The 23,939-nt window shown below is 38.1% G+C and overlaps 1 protein-coding gene across 3 annotated transcripts; it reads right to left on the bottom strand.

Annotated features, from left to right (window-relative positions):
- Positions 1-1,767: 1,767 nt before the first annotated feature.
- Positions 1,768-22,133, bottom strand: HERPUD2 (HERPUD family member 2). 3 transcript variants are annotated; one of them, XM_088057368.1, is made up of 9 exons: positions 21,674-22,133; positions 16,169-16,246; positions 12,630-12,743; positions 10,457-10,614; positions 5,793-5,879; positions 5,003-5,125; positions 4,378-4,701; positions 2,994-3,108; positions 1,768-2,662 (listed from the first exon to the last, which is right to left on the bottom strand). In XM_088057368.1, the coding sequence occupies exons 1-9, from the start codon at positions 21,818-21,820 to the stop codon at positions 2,501-2,503; spliced, it is 1,308 nt and encodes a 435-aa protein (XP_087913494.1). In that variant the 5' UTR covers positions 21,821-22,133; the 3' UTR covers positions 1,768-2,500. The 3 variants fall into 3 exon arrangements, with proteins under 3 accessions (XP_087913494.1, XP_005519112.1, XP_014104165.1); XM_005519055.3 differs by lacking the exon at positions 5,793-5,879; XM_014248690.2 differs by lacking the exon at positions 5,793-5,879 and having other exon boundaries at positions 2,994-3,081.
- Between the last annotated feature and the right edge of the window lie 1,806 nt (positions 22,134-23,939).

Below are 23,939 nucleotides of genomic sequence, written 5' to 3'. Positions count from 1 at the left end.
GTAATACATAACTGTGTTTTGGTTTATGCTATTGAACAGTTCCTACTGTTATATACTAATAGGATATACTAAGAAAAAGCAACTATTTTCCTAGTGTTTTGATTTCTCTCCCATCATCACCTGTTATACTTCATATGCTGTTCAATTCTTTACCCAAGTCACTCAGAAACATATGCAACAAAGACCTCATTAATTTTCAAGAAGTTCTGTCCTTTTCTAAAAAGTGCACCTTTTTTACCTCAATCTGCATTTCAATGCTTGTTTTGTATTCACTCATGATCACAACCTTATTTTTGCTTCTACCAGTAGCTTTCTTCTGCCTCCAACTCTTTGGTAATGTCTCCTATCACATTGTAATTTCCCATTCACTTTCCTCAGTAACCATATTTTTGCTTCTCCTTTCTTGCATCTTGGTAAGTTGTGGATGCTGGGAGATTCTATGACCTTAAAATGATCTCGTGGAAGTGTGGCCTCTGTGACACATCACTCCAGCTCCGTGTTCTGATTAAAGCTTTCAGAACATCTCCCTCAACATCCAACCAACTGCCAGAATTTCCCATTTCACTATTTCAGACTTGTGAAACCTTTCAAGTTTATCCTTGTCTGAATACAAACCAGCAGAGACAATTCTACACCTTTTAACCAAACCAGGGCTAACAGCATAAGAGCAGCTTTCTTAATCTAGTCTGCTAACAGCAGAGAGCTGCCACCAACTGCTTCCTACAACATGGAAAACAAACCAACCTGAACAACATTGCTAAGAAGCAACAAATGGCTGTTGATAGCTGGATACTGACAGGTCATAACTGCACAGGTATGCTAAATAAGGACAAAAATAAAAATGGTAAAAGAAAAACTTCGGTAAAAGTGAGAAGGAGAACACACAGGTCAAACAGATAAAGCTTCTTCAATGTATTCCAGAAATAAGGCCTATGACATCCAAGACTGCCATGCCACTTGTGACACTCCTTTAAAAATGTACATTTTTGTAGCAGCCCTTAAATAGTAGTCAAGTTAGATCCATCTGCCAAACTAAAAAGGTTACATTTCATGGACAAGGTGTACACATTTATTGTATGTGTAGTAGAGAACCAAAACTGAGAGTAGCTTTCTATAATAAAAATAGGAAGAAAAGATTGTAACTAAACATGACTTATTCACCATTGCTACCTATATAGCAAATAAAATAATTGATGCTTTTTTAAGACTTACATTTCTATTTCTCCTGACAAACTTGTAAAAAATTAAAAGGTTTTCTTTCAGTTTAAAGCCTTGCTACTTAGTTGTTTAACATAAACAAGCAAAAAATAAATCCCTATTTATCACTCATTCCGAATATTTGAGTTTTGCCCTGTACTTAGAAGTCAAATAAGCTTTCCTTTGGTAGTAGTGCAACAATCTTTGCAGATATTTTGAAGTTAAAAAGCATATGGTATTTCAGAATTAAGAACAAAACCAAATGTACCTTCTTGACTACGATTAAAATCTAAAGAAAGCAACCAATAACCTGACATAGCACTGTGCTACTCTCTCATGTACCTTTTTTTTTTTCTTAGTTTTAATTAGGTTAATAAAGTTAAAGAATACAGATAAGTCAGCTGTTGAGATCATACTTGTAACTGTATAGATGCTGCTACAAACACATCGCTTCGGTCAATGCCAGTAATGCCACCATGATAACTTTATTACACTCTCAAATTAATCATATCCTCATCCTTAATGAGGCACAATTTAGCCATTTGCATTCAAATAGGCATATAAACATCCAAAAGAGTTACCATAACAGTTTTATTAAAAAACCTAGTATACATATTTTGCCCCAGCGCAGCTATATTTTCCTTAAAAAGTACTGTATGTATCAAACATTTAAGGTTTATCCCATCACTGCCAATTGTCTTTGAAGAGCTGTCAAATACCTCCAACTTTAATGCACATCAGTACAGTCTCAAGAAAATGCTCTCAGCTTTTTAAACGACTATTTTCTGACATGAAGACAACATGCCATTAACAAGTAACCCTTGTGTTTACTGCATTCTCTCAGGAATTATTTAAGTTTCAAATCCCGTGTGAGAATTCATAGCCTGTATCAAACTAACACAAGATACATTATTCAGATAAATAGAGAGCATTTGGAAAGGTCTGTCAACATTCATAGTCTTAACAGCTCTTTAAAGAGGTAATGGTGCAGATTACATACAAGCTCTTTGCCTCAGTGTAACACACATTTGAAATTAAAACAAAACATGGAAGACAAATATCTTTACATTTTATTCTTCAGAAAAAGAAGAATCTTAAAGAAAGCATTTAGTAGTCCACTTGTGCTTAAAATATTCAATGCATGAGAAAGCCAAAAGAAAAAAAATACACAGTTTTGTACACCATGATCAAAAAGAAAACATTATAAATTTTCAGAAATTGCACTGTATTTAGAACACTCTCTAGGATCTGCTCCACTTCTATGTATGGCTACTGAGCTGCCTGACACAGTTCCTTTTCCACTTTAATTGCCAACCTGTGGAGGCCCTTCAGGGATCAGTGATGTGAAGAACGTTGTGATAAAGGACCAAGCAGAAGCCATGAATCCAGGCTGCTGCTCTGTATTGCCATCTTCACCAGCATCTTCTCCGTTGTCTTCATCAATCCCATCATCCATAAGTCGCTCCTTTAAAAACAGAAATTGAAGCAATTCAACTGCTTCTTTTCAGAATTCTGACATAAGGTAACCAGCAGTATCTTCCTACATTAAGTGATTTCTCTCAGAATAACTTCCTGAAGTAACTAGCATGAAGAAAGTCTGTGACTGAAGTAGAGACAATCAGTAACCGTCAGACTGGAGAAATACAGAGCTTAAGCAGCAGGCACAACCTGAGGACAATGCTGAAAGCTTTATGGTTAAACCAACTCTATTCCACAAAAGTTGACTTTCTGTCCAGGCACTACAGAATACTTTACAATACAGAGGAGTCTCAAAAGACATGTCTGCCCTTACTCACCATCTCTTCAAGATCAGGATTATTTGCATGTTGCCCATCACGGTTCACTTCTGCATTATTGGCTGCCTGTTGTTGGCCTCCCTCTTGCCTAAAGGGAAACCATCCAGCTTGGTGTCTATGTAAGAAAGTGGAACAGTTGAAAAACTCTCTTTTGAAAGGAACAAAAATATTTTTTTTCTACAGCTAGCCACTGCAGCAAATTCTGTAAGTACTTTCAAATGAATGAAGTTACATCTATTTTTCTGTAATTCATCCTTCTAGACTGAATGGTTATTCTTCAATGTCTGTGTTAAGGTCTTGCTGTTCATAGCCCTCAGTTCCAGAAGAGGAATAATATACCATGATTAGGTGATTCAAAATGTAGAATACTTTTTATGGGTCTCCTCCCCATTTTTAAGTACTGAAGTTAATTAAGTTTTCAAAGCCAGCCTTAATTTTCTTAGTTTAAATTTAATTTTCCCTGGAAAAAAATGAATTTAAACTTCAGCTAATGCTTGAACCACATTACCACTGTAAATAAAATAAGCCTCTCCTATATTTCTAAGCATCTATATTCTGATTTCAGATACCCTACCTCTATGAAAGAACAGTCCTAGTTAGGACTGAGACTACAGTGTAAGGAAACTCAGAGTGCACAGCATCAGTCTAAAATATCAAGCATTACTGCTGTTTTCCACTTCTTTTTACAGCATTAAGGTATCTTCATATGCAAGAGGAAGTGATGACAACAGTACTGGTATTTCTCAGCTAAACACAGAATGTGCCTAGGTGTTTATGATGTGCAGTTAAAAAATTTTTACATCTCTTTAAATCTACCAGATCTAGTACCCCACCATTATTACTACCACTACCTTAACTCTGCCCAACAAAATTTACTACACACAACCCATAATTTATTTTGGAAATATACATGAGCTTTGCACTTTCACATCCAAGCAGTAAGTTTAGGTTTATGCAAGTTTATGCTTGACCTATATGAGCTTCCCTCCCGTCACCCCGGCTTTTTAAATTTTTAAAATTTAACGTTTATTTTTATATAATTATTTATTATTTTTATAGATGTCTAAATTTAGACGTTTTTAAATTTTCATCCCAAAATGCTACATTTCAACAACACTGATCTATTAATATCACCAATATGAGAACATTGTGTTTCAGGTATAAGAGGTATCCAACTTACTGTAAAAATATTTTGAGAATCATTTCTTTCTTCACATCAGTTTCTGTACCTGTTTAAATTTACTTTTTTTAACAGACACACCCTACTGTAAAGGAGCACTGTGTAAATATTTGCATGTGGATAATTTTTAATTTTAAATGGAATGAATATTAGCACCATACTCCACATCTCAGCTCTGCAGCTATACTCAACTGTTGTACTCACAAATAAACCAGCAGCATGGCTCCCATTACCATGACAAACCGACTGAAAGAAGAATAGAAGTATACAATGCTCAGAAGAATTGCTGCTCTAGAGAATGTGTACATCCAGTCCAGCCAGTCCCGGTTGAAGTCCTCTTCATTCACTACTGGACCACCCTGTGCATTCATCTGAACATTTTGGTTTACAGGCCTGTTCTCCTGGACAGCTACATTTGGCACTGCTGCAGGCTCATTTGCAGGAGCATGTTCTGAATTTACAGCCTGGGCAACTGCAGATCTCGCTGGCTCAGTGCTGGAAGTCACTTGGGCTGAAACAGCAGCTTGGCTAAAAATTTAAACATAAACCTGGTTTGTCAAAAAACATGCACCATAATTACTAAGCCTGTCTTCTTTGCTACAGTTCCAGATGTAATACATGTCAAAACAAACCACATTTTCCCTTAGATTTTTATTTACTAAGACATTAATTTAATTCTAATCCAAGACTGGCTTTCATAATTTACTGGACAAAACTAGGTATAAAACAGAGCTAGACAAAATAAACACAGACATTTTGATCCTGACAAAAAACATTTAATATATTCTTTTCACTAGTATAGCTCAAAAGTAAGATAATGCAAACTTACTATTGCATGTAGTACTGACGTACATACATCTGTTGCCACCATATCATCTGTAAGGGACTGAATGCAGGATACATAGAAAATCCAGCAGGAACACCTTGGCCTGGAAACTGGTTGCCTATATTGCTAGAACATGATTTAAAGAAAAATATTCAGCTCTGAACTGTGACATTTAAAAAGCGTGCTAGTATTAAAAAACAATTAAAGTAGCATTTCTCTTCTCATTTGCACCCCTAAAATAACACTTTGAAATAACATATAGTGAGATCATTCAACCCATTCCAAAAAAGCACTATATTTTGATAAAAGAAATTAACAAGCAAAGTTATTTCTCTAGAAAGAATATTTGGCTTTGTACTTAGTATGTCACTAGCTGCATCTCTGGGACAAAACAATGCTGAAAATTTTTCAAGACTATGCTAACTACAGAAATTCTTCCATACAATTCCTTTTAAGTTCAGAGATCATCCTTAAAGGTCTACAGGAGCTCTAAAGGGAAAACTTACTATCTTCTATAGTATTCTTTTAGAAGCAATACTTAAATATCACTGTGATCAGAGACATGAAGAAATATCATAAGCAAAGACAACAAACTTATCTTTCAGATACAGCTTCTGAAGATGGCAACTAAGAACATTGTAAAGGATTTACTACCCCCCTTCAATTTTTGAGCATATGTGATTCTCCTCCCTATGGGCTTTTAACTCTGATTCACATGCAAAAGAGGGAAAACTCCTGTAGTTAAGTTTTATGTTTGGTTTTGTCTGCTATTAGACTTCTTATCCTCTCTTACCTCCTAGAGCATATAGCATGTTTTGGCAAGATTTCCAACTCTTTCCCAAAAGATTTTGATGTAGTGAACTGTAGTAAATCAGGACATCTTTCAGGACAGCATGAGAGTATAAAGCATGAAGAAAAGTTTATTCAGACTGCAGGTAGCAAAAGCTGAGACTGCTGTAATTGTACTGCAGACTACACCTGTTCCCTAAGTAAGGCACTCCCTGCAAAGATATCACCAAGAGATTTCATTAGTCTTACCAGGCATTCAGATATACACGACATGCCCAGAAAGAAAGATGGGAGGAAGACATTAAAATCTTTTTTCTGTGTTACACATGAATACATATTTCACTGCAATTCTGTACAAGTACCTGCCATGCAACTCCATGACCTCTGCTAGAACGGTTTTGCTTGCGTTTAGCCATAATCTGTTTTGACAACATTTTTTGGGGGAAAAAAAAGAAAAAAAAAAGAAAAAAAGAAAGAAAAAGTACAAAAGTACTTTCCTGATACCAAACACAAACTGAGATAGTCACAGGCATTATTGAAGGTTTATTTTAAAAATTGAAAGGGTTAACTAGCAGCCCTGCTGATGCTATTTACTTATGCATTATTAGCATGTTGAAACAGCAATGCCATGAAGCCACTGTTGAAAAACATTAATCATGATTTACAGTTGCAAGCTATAAGAATGTGTTTTTCTATCCCTGGAACTGTCAAACACTTGGAGAGATAAGACTCCTCCAAAATTCACAAAATATTTGACCTTGAAATGTAAAGATGATTTAAATATTCTACCTGAGTATCATTAAGTACTGTGCTGAGACAAACCAATGAGCAGTGTCTCACTTTCAAGCAGGTAGAGTATCAGATGAGTTTCTGAACAAGCAGGATTACTCCTCAGTCACCAAAAAGCAGTGCTACTCAACTTGCCCGAGTGAGTTCTAAAGGAATTTGCCACTTCCTTTTCTCATCAGATACAGATTTTAGGGTTCTTCCTTGTAACTGCTATGTTGACCTCAAGAAAGGTTGAGGCCTCAATACCTAACAGCTTGCCCTCACAGATGTATCTTTTAAAAATATCATATTTGAGCCTCACCTTTCTTTCAAACTCTTTCAAAACCTGCTTTCTTGATGTCTTAAAGCCTAACAGCAGATGAAGTAGCCAACTCAACTCAAACCACAGAAGTTATGTCATGTTCTTTTCTTCCACATTATTTCTTTCACACCCAAATATTGCGGTAGGTTTTTCATCTTTTTTTCCCCAACAGCTTTTCTAGAAGGCATAACTGTTTGAGAAGCAAGACTTCATTTTTCAAGACCTGATCCCATTAATTGAGCAGAAGTAGAGACTGGCTTACAACTGGCTTCTGGCTTAGAATGCCAACTAGTACAGCAGCATTTTGTTTGCTCACCAAAAATCAAAATGAGGCAGATGTTGTCAATTATACAGCTATTACAGTTGCCATGGTATTAAATTAGCTTGTGAAATTCAGAAACAACTTTTTACACTGCAACAACTGTATTTCAGTCAGAAGAAGCTCCCCAAAGGAAGAGGATCTTCTCAGCAAAGCAAGGCAGCTTGCTGCTCAAGGAAAAAGTAAAGTAGCACAATACTTTCTCCTCATCCTTTTCCAAACAAAGGAGAAAAAGGTAGGAAGCAGAGTATTTCAAAAGAATGCAGCAACAGCATAAGGACAAAGCAAATAGTATCTGTACAGACATTCCAAGACTGTAGAACAAAGCAGAGCAGACAATAGAAGAACAGTTGAATAAGCCAGAGAACAGTTCAAATGGTAGAAGTAGCTTCAGAATATTCTGAAAAGACACACAGTGCTCCTCAGGATGGCTAAAAAGCTCAAAATTACTTATTTTGGTCTACAGAAGACACCCAAATGAACTAACCAGCACTGAATTTTAAAGTAAGGTTATCATGAAGATACTGCTCACCACTTGAGAAAAAACAAGACTTTTTATTTAGACTTAACAGCTTGGGACATCAACTTCAGGTGATATTTCAGTTTCCTCCACTATGTTATTTGCTACTTAGAAGAAAATATAGTGAGCAAAGATAACTGATGCAGCAAGGTATTTATGTGCTAGGATATACTGCATGCTCTCAGTATGTCATTTGCTTTCAAACATTACTGTGTGCACAATATGAAAACATTTCACTAGACGGGCCACCCACACTTGACAAATGATTTCACTGCCTTGATGTCTCTTGTCTGCTTACTGCTTCCAAGTGGTCTCCAGTCTGAAATGCGAGCCCTGTCAGGGCTGAGCCCGTGTGTTCTGTTTCTGCCCATGCAGCACAGCACAGGTCCTGATCCCCATCAAAGGCCACAGGAGCCGACAATGCTGTGCTCGCTCCCCACAGCTAAAGGCTAACTTGATACATACATAAGCTACTTGCCCAGTCCCACCACAAGTTTAGATCTTTTGAAAACAACATTTGCAGAAGTTTAAAAGCAACAGAAAGTTTTGGTTTTTTTTCCCTGCAATACTTCAACAATCTGAACTAAATGCTGTTTTCCCAAAGTATGTTCAACTCTCACACTGCAACTTTAAGCCAGGAGCTGAAAAAACATTGAAACTGTAATTTAATCATTTAACATTCACATTACTTATTTGTACAAATCAATCAAGTACTGCAAAATGCCCAAGGAAACTGACCCTTACATAAATTTTCAAACACCTGGAGATCTTTCCCCATCAGCAGTGCCTACAGTTCATCATGCAGCTAGAATAAAAATTGTTTGGTCATGAAAATAAAAGAAATAAAAGAAAAATAACACCAGTTTCAGCTACGAATCTTCATGCTCCTAACAAGTCTTGATCTGCGAATAAATTACATTAAAGCTAGATCCCAAAGTGATTTTTAAGAGACAGCTAAAAAAAAGAGGGCATTTCTTACTGCTGGAATACAAGCAGATGCATCTGAAAAGATTATTGAAGCTTTAAAAAGGGTTTTTAAGGAAGCAAGCAGACTCCAGCATGCACTGGGCACAGATGATTTGGAGCTGAGCAGAGCCAATACCCAGCAGTCTACAAAGATCTACTTCAAGTTCTGACAGCATTCCATTAAAAGACTTTTTTTTTAAAAAGGCCTAGGATTATTTAGGGTTTGTTTATTTTGGCATTTCTGTTAAGATTAGGAATGCACTTCTGGAAACCTCCAGTCATTGCGCTTACTACAGTTCTGTTTGCACCACAGAATGCTTTTGGATTACCATCTGGTTTCCTTTTGGATTACACAAAATTGAAATAAGTGATTTGGGTGCACTGCTAATGCACCACAGTCACAAGCACTACACTATTCCAGGTAACAAAGTTAGAAATCATCCGAGTAGGACTGAAACCCCTGAAATAGGTACAGCACTTCCTCAGCACCTTTTTCAGTCTATTAATCCACCCCTCTCAATCTCCATTACATGCTAGACATAGCAAAGCATGGACTTAGTATTTTTAATTTAAGTTATATTTTCTTTCCAAGACAGCAATGTCTCCCAAACTGACACAAATTCATTCAGCTCAAAGAATGAAACCATAAAAAATGGTTCTGCTGCCTTTCCAAAGTCCACAGCCTATTCAGTCCACCACACTTGACAAAAACTCAAAATATGTCTGTGTGAAAAGCTACTTAAAATACAGATTAGTCATTTACACAACAGATAATAAACTACTTTTAGAATTAATTTATATTAAACCAATAGCAGTCTTGACAGTCAACCTGCTGTCACCTAGCTTTATCTGAAAGGCAAGTATGACCACTTCTGTGAAGATGCATTTGGTCAGAATAACATAAATCTCCACCCACTCTAAAGGCCATCTCTTCTCAGCAGACAGTACATTTCAGATAATAAAAAAAACTAACAAATTCAAGATGAAAACTAGCAAGAGTAGTAAAGTCTTAATTAACTCTAATGAGAGCATGTAAATTAAACAAAGTAAGTAAACTTTCAACAGCTCTTGGCATCTGTTTTCTTTCCAGCAACAGAAGCAATGTCACTGTTAGCACATTCTTATTTTAGGGTTTTTTGTTTCAACATTCTCCAAAGTAGATTTCTAGAATCTATACAGTACTGGGAGAACACCTTGCCAGAAAGGAAACTTAAAAGTGCTCCCTGAGGAAATGACAGCTATCACTTCAGAACTATCATTGGTAGATAGTTTCATTCTGTTGTAGATACACAAGCACTACACATACTCTAAATATCTGCATATCATTTCTACAGTTGAATCCAATATGGAGAAATGAAGAACTAAATCTCGTGTGTGTCAGAAACTAGAAACCATCATATTCTACTAATAATTTAGTGTTGACAAAATAAAGGACAGAAAAGACAACCAGAAGTAATAATTCTATCAGTTACATTACTAACTACATCCACTAGACATACTAAAGCTGCACTTGTCCAAGAAAATTGAGGGCAGAAAGCATAAAGAAAAGTATAAAAAAAACAACCTGAAGGGGAGCACCAAGAGCACTTCCTCTTTGACTGATTCCTAGCTGAAAACCCTAATTTTCATGTGGAAACTTTTCTAATGTGACTTATGCTTCAAGACGAACTAGCCAAATAATTTTCCAGACTGTGAAAGAAACGTAATTACAACCGAACATTTAAAGCATTTCAAAGAGCATGAAGGAGTGGGGATTGCTGCAGTCTCACTTACCCTTGCATTAAATAAGGGAACTGGTGGCTTGGCGTGGGATTGCTATGTGCTTGTGGAAGATTACGATGTCTCACTCCATCTGCACTAGTGTTCAAAGATGTAGAAGCAGCTTCTTGGTTTGTGGACGAGGCAGCAGTTGATCCAGAACGGTCTAAATTCTAAAAAATAAATAAAATCAAGGTTGTGGATCTTTTGCCACAGTTATAAGATTTACTACTATGTCTCAAAAAAACTACTTGCTTTAATGTTTTGTCACAAGTTTTATTAAGAATGTGAACACTGGGTAAGTCTTCTGTGGTTTTATTGGTTCTGGCAAGCCTTAGTAAAAACAGAAGTTCAAAATTGCACTCAGGTGCAAGAGGGGAAAAAAACCAGAATTTTTCAGAAAGACTCAACATTTGATAGTTTCCTGAGAAAACCACAAGTCACTGTTAATCATAGCTTCAAAAAGCTGAAGCAAACTAAAACTTAATTGAAAGAATATTTAGCAGGAACAAAAATCCTAGTGGCTATTGTTAACAGAAGTAACTACAGCTTCAGGATATGACTGTCTTCAGAGATACTGGCTTAAAACGCTATTTCCCTATCCTTATCTTTAGTTACCCCTTTTACTCTTCATCCTCTTCACCGTGCCAGCTGCCCAGTCCAAATTGCTGCAGTCACCGCTGGAAGGGGGCTATCAGTGGGAATAGGGAAACAGCTAGGAACTCCTAGGAACAGCTAGGCTCCAAGGAACACACCTGAAGCTAGTGTCAGACCTCTGATACCTGGCTTCTAAACTGTCACCATAACAAGATTACAATGGGGTCATTGAGATGCATTATTTCCGTTTTAATAAATCCCCAAATCCTGTTGCTAAGAATTACTGTAGTGTTTACTCAGTAGAAAATCCTCTAACTTTGACAACTCAGGAAGTGAGAAGGTGCAACTACTTAAGACATCTATATCACATTTGCCCTACAAAGAAAACAAGAAAAATTTACCACTATACAGTCAGGGTGGGGAGGAGAACAAATAGAAGGATAAAGACTATTCAAACTTTGGGTTTAGGCTGTTTTCTCCAAAGTATTATAAACTTAGCACTTTGCATACTGCCCGCTTTAAGCAGTCATTAATAGTCATTCAAATACAACATTTATAACTGATGTACACAGCAATAAAATACAGTGCCAACATTGTGTCCTGCCTGTAAACAGAGATATAAATACAGTCCTTGAAAAGATATTGTAGCCACAGTCCCCTCTCTCCCATTGCTTAAACAGCTCATGTTTCTGACTGTCACACAGCAGCCTGACACCGGCCCTATCAACAGCAGAATGAAGACAGCTTCCAAGGGCATTTCCCATATGCTGACAATCCATGCCCCTCAGATGGAAAGTACCTACATGAAAAAAGTAGCATACAAGAAAAAGTACCTACATGAAAAAGATGCTACAGTGGCACTGCATGTATCCCTTTCTGATTAACCTTCAAGGGTTGCTTAGTGATAGTGCCAATTCTGGAAAAAGCCAAGAACTATGAAGTTCTCAACAGAAATCATAACTGCTTTTAAAACACAATACAACCAAAGACCATCATTTTGGAGGGTATGAAGAGGGGAAGGCTCAAAACACCATAAACAAACATATTCTCTAAACAATTGGACTAATGGAAGTGTTAAGAACACTTCTACTTTTGACTGTCTTGCAGATGCTATGACTAGCTTGAAGTTCATACATAAATTCTGGCCAATTCTTGTCAAACAGAAAAAAAACTGGCTAAGTTCCACCTTTATCTCATGACAATGGCAATATTTTGACTGGTCTCTCTTAAATTTTCACAAAACAAATCTAAACTTAGTTTTTCTAAAATTCTGAATACACTGTGTGATTTCTGCCAAAGATACAAGGATATGGAGAGAAAGGAAAGTGTACTTTTTGATACAGTGTTAAATTGCTTAGAAAAATAGTGCTTTATCATCAAATAAACATAACTATTACAATTTGAAAAAAGGTCATCTTTGTTTAAATAAAAATACATCCTTAGATAATCAAGTCTAATTGTACAAATTCCTATGGTATGCTCTACTTTCAACACACCATTTCACAGACAAATATAAAATGTTACAGGAGAAATTAATGGCAAGTTTCCTTAGCATAAAAGGAATTTGAGTCCTGTGTAAGAAAAAACTCACTGAGTTAATGCTGGAGGTTGACGCTCCATGACCTTCTCTACTGGTGCTGGGTTTTGGTGAACTTGGAGGTGTCCGAGATGTACATACCAGGTGAACCATATGATATTCATCTTGCTAAAAATTAAAGAAATTCAAGAGCTAAAGCAACAAAATTGGAGAAACTTACAAGTAAAAAATGGTCTTTAAAAATTCAGAGTTGTAAACACTAGAGAAACATTATACAAAACAGACCATAAAGCAACACTTGAGTGTAGCACAAGAGAATCCTACTATTTCACAAGTAATGTCTTCTTAGAAGCTGCCCAAAATCACATATGAAACATGGACTTTATCCCTGGTTTTCCTAAAACTGCAGTATAGTAGAACCAATGGAAGAACCCTAGGAAAAGCATGAGGAAGCGTACCACAAGCTTTGACTTTTATTTAGGAAAAATCTCACACCTTTTACCGGGCTCAGTTTACCTAAACTTAAGAATGTTTTACACTTACACTGAGATCTATGAAGAGTGTTATTGCGTGGAGACATCAGGGTACATGAAAAAGTTAGGTGCTGGAATTCCACAAGCAGACTAAGATGTGAACAATGTGCCAGGCATTGCATTCACTTTGCTCCTGTTTAAGGTTTGCTCAAGCCTAACCTGCAGACAGGCAACTGATGGGCCTCTGCAGATATTCCATGCTCAGGAAATGGTATTCAAAGTGCTAGGTGGGGCTTGAGTATTCCTAAGTATTTGAAAGTGAGGAAGCAGATGCATGCCACCACTTGAACCCATTAGCAAGGCCATACCAATTCTGCAGGAACACGCTCACCCCCAATCTGGAGGCCGTAACTTCAACCTGTAGCTATTTCACTGTACCAAATTAAAAAACACCCTTACATGGCCATAGCAACACAACAGCTGTTGGCTGCATGTTTAAATTGCACACTGCAGCTTCCTCAGTAACTAAATTTTAAACAAGAGGAGCAACAAAAACACCCCTCTATCCTCTTCTGAAATCAGCATGGTGCAGGCAAGCTGCCATTTTTAATGAGATGACATTCAGAAAATCTGCATTTGGAGGGTTTTTTTTAAACTATATATAAACGTGCTATAACAGCCATTTTCCCATTTTCATGGTTTTGATTTCTAGGAATGGAGAAAACTAGACAAATGCTTTTATATGCCACTGTGCATTACTACCAGCATAGCCAATGCACACCCAGTTATTTAAACTCCTCCCCGTGTACTGGCCCCTAACCCCAAGCACAGCCTCACTGCTACAATTAAGTGTAATTTCTTACCAGCCAGCAATAGGAAGAGTCAGAAAGCACTGAACACAGGTGAACAGCACTTTGACCGTGTCAAAAGCCTTTAACCTAACTAATCACCCTCTTCCTAGATAATAATTTATGCCCCTGGGAAAGGCAAGGGAAGCTAGACATACCACTGGTAAGCCTACAGCATACAGCTTTATTAAACGTGACAGTTTATTGTAACATACTTCTATTCATAAGTAATGTGTTGGACATCACTGTGCTATAAGAGTGCCACAACTTCCAGCCTCAAGGCATTTTGTATCAGTGAAATGACACTGGTCAGTGCCAAGAAGCAAGTATCACAAAGCTAGACTGAGTGATTTAGTAAGTTCTGAGATAATATTAGGAACTTATAAATAATCAAGTAGGAATATTTTGGCAGAGAATGAGACTGAATTTAAGTTTAATCAAGTTTATACATTTTTCCCAAAAGCTCTCAGAAGCTTTAGTACAAAAACTCCTCTTCTTCCAACATGAATTTCTAACTTTGTGCTTAAGACAGGTGTGTTTTCAAATTCACTAAATTTCTTTAACTACACCTGAGGCCTATAACTGCCATTATGACTTTAAAGCATTATGCCAATGCCTTAAAGTCAAGCACAGCCCCTCTATGGCGAAGAAAGACACTAGTTACAAAGTTTCTCCTCTAGCACACAAACAAAGCTTGAAATCTTGTTTTCTAAAACAAGTATGCTGCAAGTAGGCCAAGTGAATTTAAGGAATTTAGACTCCATTTTGTCCTTAGCAAGCAAAGCTAAACTTTGAGTAAGTTCTATAAGCATTTCCTTGAACATTTGAGCAGTACACGGCATACTGGTTTGCAACAGTCCAGCTTCAGTTTTCTACTAAACCTATACATAACAAACTGCAAACATTTTCTTTGGTAAGAAGTTTAATCTCATTTAATAAAATCTATTTCAGAATAAAGATTATAAAGGAACAGCAGTGTTAATCTGCTGAAGCAATACTCAAGACTCCTCTGCATCTGTTTTTCCATCTTAATACTAAAGTTCAGTTGCCCACTTTCACTAAAGCACCATCCATGTTTGGAGACTTTCCTCCACAGGAAGTTTTAAAATGTGACCCACCCACTCTTGTAGCCTGTAGATTGATTTTTACTTCAATACATTACAAAAAAGTATCCTTACCAACAACCAGGTACTGTATTATAGAGTTCATCTATTTCATAGGATTAAAAACTGTGCAAGGAGCTAAGGCATTTCTCCAATAACAGCTATTGCTTCATCCTGAGCTGTTTACAAAGAATTTAGACAGGTCAACATAATGCATCATGTTTCCTGTCACCATCAAAACTGAAACCAAAGTTCTTTATTATCTACCCTAAATATCTTGTTCTACACATTTTTAAGAAAAATTTCCTAATTTAACAGTCCCTACTAGGTGGTATCATTAATCCAAGCTATTTGAGCCAGTTTGAAAACCAACTGCATATATTCCAAGATTCCCTGCATGAGATGTCATGCATATTCAAAACTGGGATCTAAATGTTGACTGAAGAAACCAAAATTAGCTAATAAAATTATTTTTCCAATAGGAACCAACAGAATTTTTAAAAAGTATGAAATTAAAGGAGCAAGAACCATCAAAGTTTTAAACATAATCAGGAATGGTTAACAGCTGACAAATCAAAACCAAGACAACAAACAGCCTTTCCAGGAAATTGTTCAGGAATTGAGAATTCTGGTTCTGCACAATTAATGTATTATTCTTTACCTGCTTACGCAAGTGCCATGATTGACATAAGTTCTGGATTCAAGCCTCTATGAGAATTTAAAAGATGTCCCAAATCAACACAAATACATTGTATTATTCCATTTATATGACAGTGGTAACTGTCCAAAGAAGTCAAGGCCAAGTTGCAGCTCTAAGCAACCTGGTCTAGTGGAAGATGCCCCTGCCCAAAGCAGGAGGGTTGAATCTAGAAGATCTATAAGGTCCCTCCTAACACGATGATTCTATGATACACAACATATCACTTGCTTGGGACTTAGCATAGCCTGCTTGGTCTCCCACCAATTGGAAACATGCTTCAATCCACAAACATCATAATCCTACACACAAGGCATACTTAAAAATATATTTTCCAGAACATATCAATATTATATGGTTACTTCTCTCAATACAACAATGAAAATGTGAAGCTAAGCAAAACAAATCTAAATTCCTACTTCCCAAAAATGAGCTTTGATCAAATATTGCATAGTGTTGATATAAAGCTTACTTTTCTGAGAACATCTTTCAGCTGCAGATGATCAGGAAGCAGTCTGCCAGAATACACCAGTCTCTGATCCTTTGTAGACTAGGAGATGGGGACAAAGAAAGAAATTATTTTTTTTTCCTGCTGTACAGGTATATAGCTGGAGATAAAAGGAATTTTCTCATCTGCAAATGTTAAGTCCAATCACCAACAGACAGAATTAAAAACATTTCAGAGGCTTCAAAGTCTAACTCACAAATTACTTCTGAAAAATAATTATATTATTAAGCACTCAGCAAGAGTGCCATAACAATTAACAACATTTAAGGATAAATGCTTGTTAAGAAAACTTTCAAGTACATTCAAAAATTCCTGTCTTTTAGTGATTTATTCTTTGCTCTGCTCCTGGTCCCAGGCATCTTCTGAAAATATAGATGGAAAAGCAGCTGCAGCAAAGAGAGTTCGCAGAACAATGGAATGCCAATTAAAATATACAGAAGAGCACAAATTTTAGTATTTTTCCACTAGGACTTGCTGTTATTAGTCCTTGCCCCCAACCTCAAACCCCCTGCAGAGAAAAAACCAAAAACAAACAAACCACAAAACCAAAAACAACATAATTAGAAAAAACAAGAAGGAAAACATTAAAAAGCAAGAAGAAGCAAAAGCATTATTTTAAGGTAGCCTTCCTTAAAAAAAAAACCCTTTTTTAAAAAAGCTGGATAAGCTTTTTTTTCCTATTCTTATAGTTTCATAGCTTAAAACAATCTAGTATTGTAAACAAAGGTTTTACTTCTTTTTTTAACAAGTGATATACTGTTCATATGATAATAACTTTGGACTATTCCACACAACAGAAATAACAGAATTATTTTAAAGGAAACTATTTGAGGAAAGTAAACTATATCTACAGAAAGATGTCCAGTATGCTAAAACAAGGAGCTTATTCGGTCAAACAAGAGAAAGAAATACAAACAAGTGCTAAATGAATAAATCTAGCCTAACATCAGTGGAACAGACATGCATTATCAACATGAACTATTTGAAGAATTTCCCCATCATGCAAACACCAAGTCTTACACCACTCCTTTTCCTATCCCAGCCTTCTGCTACCCACCCTGCAGTCTTGTTCACGCTAATACTAAAACAAACAACGGAGCCCCAGATCTCTGTGATTAGAAAAAGCTTCCACAGAAGTTTTTGACAAGTTTTTACTTTCAATAGCCTTCTACAGATCTCAAATAATTTAGCACAATACAGAAATGTTACAAAACATTTTTGGTTTTTTTAACCTCAAAAAAGAAATGGTCATATTAGAACAAAACAGAGATACTCAAAGCAAATAATGCTAATAAGTAGTCAGTAAATCTGAAGCTTTAACTTTTTTCCCAAAGCCATTCACTAGTCATTCATGATTAAATATATATTTTTTTAAAAAATAGTCTGCCACATACTGTGCAGAACAGTTTACCACTTCTATTTAAGAGCAATTTTCTCTATTCTTCTTCACTTTTCTGTATTTTTAATTAGTGGCACTGGACAGTATTTTTATGTCACACAACACAGGGAACTGGTTATTTGCAGGTCAAATTGATAAAATACTGCAATACATTCAACAACAATGCTGTACTATTTCTATTAACATTTAAAACAGCAACAAAAAATGCCTGACTCCTGTCAGTAACTTCTTTTGAGCTATACCATTTTGTTGCTCCCTTCAAGCAGGAACAGGCTACCAGCAGAATGCAAGTTTGCAGTTTGTACTTGGGAAAAGCCAGAAAAATCAGAATTTAAGCATCCCAATTAAAGAAAACTTTCATTTCCTGTGAATTGGAAACTTGTTGCTTTAGCTTGACCAGTTCAGTCAGAAGAAAAATCTTAAGAATCCTTGTTTCTGGGTCCAGAGACAGATTATCTGGAGATTAATAAGAACCGATAAGCACTTAAAACAAGAAAAGCCCAACAGCAAAAACCCCTCAAACTCCAAATCTTTAAATCATCATCCAGCACACCACTAGTGTTGTTTTGTCTGTCTCACTCCTAATGGAGCTTTCTATACGGTCACTTTCAATTGTCCTCTAATGTACCTCGTGAACCAGTCCCTCTTCCACCCCCTCTAATTAAAGAATCTTCTCAAAGATACAAGTAACATTTAAATACGAGTATTTTACAGAGCTGAAATTGGCAAGATTAAAAGGGCCACTCAAAGCTGACTACCGGCCTTCAGTAATGCATTTCAACTCCCTACAAAACCACAAAAGAAAAGGTTAAACATATGTTGAGTACTGTTAATCACATTAACCCAGAGATTGTAGTGATGAAGATGAGGCCTTAAAACCCCATACTCCTCCCTTCATAAATTAAACACCTACCTGAGAACTAAAGGATTATCACTTGCAATTCTCAGGTTGAAAGCCTGCAATTCTGAAATGGGCTTTTTTTTTTTTATGCAAACGGAAAAAGAGGTAATAAATGTGGAAACACAGTAGTTCACACATACGCCAAAGTAAATAGAAAAGGCATTCAACTCATCCTCTGCCAGAGGAAATTTCACTACCACACCTCCTGCTTCAAGGAACAGCATGCTCACTGCTAGCTGAAACACTAAAGTGTGATGGAAAAACACCTCAAACCACATAATTAGAGCAGCCCCATTTTCAGAAGAAGAAAAAAAATCATGGCATTAGAAAAAAAATATTCTAGAACCTAGAGTGAGATGTGAGACAGTTTGCAGATCAAAATCCAAAAGGTATATATTCAAAACTAAGAACTCCAGAGATAGTGGTTTGGAATTTTTTCCTCCATTTTTCATGCAAGACTTCTTTTGCAATGCTTTAGTCCAAACTATCTGTGCCCAGAATATTACCAAACACCAAACCTAAGACAGTGTAGCAATGTCCTGTAGAAACACAGGCAATCTCTGAGCTGTACAGCTGCAGCTACTAGACAGGTATTATTTCAGTTCACTAAGCCTCTCTCCCATTTTTCCATAGGAAATAAAAATCCAGACAACCACATCTAGTTAGAACTGTAGGCAAATGCTAGATGACAGGTACTGCGGGAAATGAGAAATAGCAGTTTTAAATTACTGTTTATGGGTATAATCGATGCAGCAGTTAAGGCACTGAAGGTAGGATCTGCCAGACTGAGACACACCGGCTGATTTTACAACAGTCTTGTGTTATTACACATAAGTATTTCATTTAGAGACACTGTAACTGCAGTACTGTCTGTGAAAACTGGTCCAGTCAGGGAGCAAAACTACTGACAACTGTGAATCTTAGTAAAGACTCACAAACTAATTTAACACCCTTCTGAACCTATTTAGCTTATTCAAGCATTTACTTTGAAAAATGTATCAACTTTAGTAACAACTAAACCAATTTAAATCTGCCTGTATTTAAAATTTGTATGTATTTAGGCAAGTAATTTACACAAATTAATCTGGAAAAATCCCAAACAACACTGCCTCAAGACCTAACTTCTCATTTGCCTATTCTAACCACCTCACTTTCTGAAAACATACTCTTAATAAATTGTAAATTTAATTAGGACATTTACAGTTATCATCAGTTTACCGACTGATTTACAGATGCACATGCAAGAATGAGGTTCAAGTCACATAGAAAACTTGAAATACTTTGTACAGCAGTGACAGCAACAGATTTCTACTTTACACCCCTAACTTCAAGAACACTGCAAGGCCTGTATAGTCTCTGTGTTCCACCACCTTAAAACAGCATTGTAATAGAAATTATTTCCAGGACCTAGCATATTAAGTGAACAGAGAAATCAAGTTTTTAACACTGATCTGCTTTAAAAGGAAAAAAAAATTAAAAAAACAGGGAGGGGGAGGGGAGCTCCTAAAAGAAAAAGAACTTATATACATTTGAAAAAAGCAGTAGCACTCAACATCAAAAATATATCAAGCCAAAAATACACTTTTTAATTTTACTATACGTAGGAGCCATCCTATTAAACACCTTTCTCCTCTCCCATGTTATTACTTTAATTTGAAAGGTCCTATGAAATAAAAATACTGTGTTCTGTTATTAGTTTAACTGAAAGTGCAGTAAATCCAAATTAAATTTGAATTACCGAATGAGAATTAATAATTCTTGTTAAAGAAACTCCTCATTCTTTAACTCAGAACAAGTTTGGGTATGCTGAACTAGTCATTTAATGCTGTGAGGCATGGTGAGGAATCTATTTGCAACAGAAGAAAGATGTTTCAGGAAACTGAAATTTAACACTATACTACTGTTTAAAGCCTACAGTGCCACATGAAAACCTCTTGTTCATTAAGGTTCATTCCTTTCAGGAGCTCAATTTAGCAGGATCATTCATAGGATGAGTAAGACAACTAGTGTTTAAACACAAACACGTCACTGGAGGAAATTCTAGTGAGGAGGAGGAAGCAGCAATCAGCTGGAGTGATATTTTTGTTTTTCACAGCAGATAGGCTCTTTCAGCAGAGAATTACTCACAGCAATAACTATATTCACAAACTCTCACAACTGTTTGCAGACGTCAATGTACCAGTGACACAGCCCAAGCTGCTGGCTGCTTTTGTTCTTTCCCCAAAAGGCAGAAACCCTTTTTGAGACAAAGCTATTATTCTGCTTTCCTCTGTCAAAAAATCAACAACGGCAGTAATTCTTCTATTGAACTAGGTGAAAAATTATTTAAAATATTATCTTCTTCTGATGTTTTCTAGAGCCTGGTTATAGGCCCCAAACACTGCTGCAGTTCTCATACAGTTGTCCAGAACAAACTTTAAATATACCGTTCTGCATGACTGCCTTTCTACACATATGTAGTATTATCACTTATTGCCTACTGCTTTTTTCATAGCCCCTTTTAATTGCCACATTTAGAACTTAAGAGGAATTTAGAAATAAAGTCTATTTCCCTCAAAAACCAAAAAAGCCATATGTATTAAGTTTCAAAATACAGTCACAGCTGTCATACAAATTCGTGTAACACCTGACAGCAAAATTTTCAGCACAATCTCAAGAAAAATGGCTTTTCAAAGAGGAAATAATTTTGGAGACTGTTCAACTACATAGTTTCAAGTAATACAATAATAATAAACACTTATCTACTCTAGTGAATTCCCTAGATCGTGTAAACCTTAAGCATATCACTTATACTTTAGAACAGACAGAACTCTTAGACAGTGCTCTTAGAGTTACAAATATTAGTCTCAAATTCAGTTAACTGAGATACTGAAATCTCAGTTCCTTAAAAAAGATAAGCGAAGCATTAGTAAGCATCTTTAGCGATAACGCCTTTCAGGATGCTACACTTCGATCTTCTCACATGATGCAAAAGAGCAGCTTAATATTTGTTACACCGCCAACTTCCCTGAAAGCAGAGGGACGGCCATCGCCTCCACGCAGGTCACTCTCCGGCAGCTCGTTTGTTTACTCGACAAGGCTTAGGGGAAGTCTCGACCGCCTGTCCCCACGTCGCCGCAGTGCCCAGCCTTACCGCCAAGGCGAGGGAAAAGGGCTGCAAACAACTCACCGGCTTACTGGGGTACACCTTGGAGAGGTGGGACTTCAGCTTGCCCACAGTCCACTCCAAAAAGCAGCTGATGGTCTGGTCGGTGTATTTCTGGTTGGGGGCCTTGATGATGAGGGTCACCGGGTGCTCCACCACGCTCTGGTCCATGCTGCCCGCGGGGCCGGCCGGCCCTGCCCCGCTCTCCTCCTCCCCGGGGACACGACACCGCTCAAACCTTTGGGGGGCTCCGGGCGGGTTCAGCGGCCGGGGGCGAACTTCCCGGGGGAGCTGGGGGAGCCCATCCTCGTACTGGCGCTCCGGGAACCGCAGCCACAGGGGATCACACCTTCGTTCCCCGCGCCCGCGGAAGCGAAGGGACAACACGGCACCTGGACCGCACCGGCCCGGGCCGAACCTTTCCAACCACGGCACCGCCTCGGCCTCCGGCCGCGGCCACCGCGTAAAATGGAGGCCGGAAGCGGCGCCGCCGCTGCGCCCGCCCCCCGCCGCTCCCGCCGAGCGGCACCGGGGGGCGCCCGCGGGCCGGGAGGCCGCAATGGCGGGCGGGGCTGGGCCGGGCGGCAATGGCGGGTGTGGCCGGGCCGCCGCGGGTGTGGCCGTGGGCGGCCGCCGCAGTAGGAGGTGTGGGTGTGCGCTGGCTGTGTGGGTCGCTGTGCTCATTGACAAGAAGGTCTCAACGACTGAAAAGCTGAAATGCTTCTCAGCACGGGAATTAAAGCTTTGCTGCGTGCGTTTCTTGTCTCCGTCACCGTTGCGTGGGAATGCCGCAGTGTAGTTATCCCAGATATCCTTGTGAGGTCAGGAAATGCTGTTTTATAACCAGAATGATTTGATAACCAGAATCACGAAGAATCACAAAATCACAGAATAGTTTGGGTTGGAGAGGATATTAAAGTTATCATCTGGTTCCGTCCCCCTTGCCAAGGGCAGGGCCATCTTGCAGCAGGACCAGGTTGCTCAGAGCCCCATCCAGCCTGGCCTTGAGCAGTACCCAGGATGTGGCATCCACAGCTTTCCTAGGCAACCTGTGCCAGTGCCTTCACAGTAATGATTTTCTTCCTCGTGTGTTTAATCTAAACCTACCGTCTTTTAGTTTGAATCCATTCCCCCTTGTCCTGTCACTACATGTCCTTGTAAACAGTTCCTCTCCATCTTTCTTGTAGGTTCCCTTCAGGTACTGGAAGGCTGCAATTAGGTGGCCGTAAAGCCTTCTCCGTGCTGAACAAACCCCACTATCAGCTTTTTTACTAGGACAGCTGTGCCCCATCCCTCTAACTGTCTTAGTGGTCTCCTCTGGACTTGCTCCAACAGGTCCATGTCCTTCCTGTGCTGGGACCCCAGAGCTGATGCAGCACTGCAGGTGGGGTCTCAGCAGAGCAGAGCAGAGCAGAGGGGTAGAATCCCCTCCCTGGCCCTGCTGGCCACGCTGCTCTGGATGCAGCCCAGGACACATTTGGCTTTCTGGGCTGGGAGTGCACACAGCTGGGTCATGTCCAGCCTCTCATTGACCAGCACTTCCAGGTCCTTCTCCCCAGGGCTGTTCTCCATCTGTTCATCCCCCAGCCTGTGCTGATACCAGGGGTTGTCCTGACCCAGGTGCAGCACCTTGCACTTGGTCTTATTAAATCTCACTAGATTCCCATGGGCGCACTTCTTGAGCTTGTCCAGATCCAGCTGGATGGCATCCCTGCATTGCTCAGCTTGGTGTCATCTGCACATTTGCTCAGAGTGCACTCAGTCCCCTTGTTTATATCATTAGTGGAGATATTAAATGACGGTTGTCTCAATATGGACCTCTTACGTTGCTCAATAATTCTGTCTAAAACCATAAAATAAGTTTCTGAATTTCCAGGTTTGCACTGCAAACTTCTAATCATCAACATGATTTTTCAGTTGCTGGGAAGAAAATACTTCAAGGATAGCTATCAAGGCGTATGGATAAAATGACAATGAATAAGGGAAAAGTTCAGTTCATGATACTTCTACTAAATCTTTACAATAAAAATTGGCCACATTAACTTGACAAAAATTTTAAAATGCTTATAAAAATCAAAAATTTTCTCTTGAAGAAACAATGTTTCTTTCTATTCCCTTCTGTCATCAAACACTGTATGTAGCTACAGAAAGCTCAAGGGTTTCAGACAGGTTTGATTTTTCCAGTAGATAGTGTCCCTTTAATGCCAAAAAATCAGACCTTTAATTAAGCTGGAGTGAGGCATGAAGAAGTTTGCTAATGAAGAGAGGACCATAAGGAACTCCAGCTTCT

This window comes from Pseudopodoces humilis, chromosome 1 (genome assembly GCF_049639895.1).
Source record: "Pseudopodoces humilis isolate 2021_Gansu_Grassland_sample_001 chromosome 1, ASM4963989v1, whole genome shotgun sequence".
NCBI lineage: Eukaryota > Metazoa > Chordata > Aves > Passeriformes > Paridae > Pseudopodoces > Pseudopodoces humilis.
The sequence above is the reverse complement of the archived record's forward strand: the minus strand, read 5'-3'. Positions and strand labels throughout refer to the sequence as shown.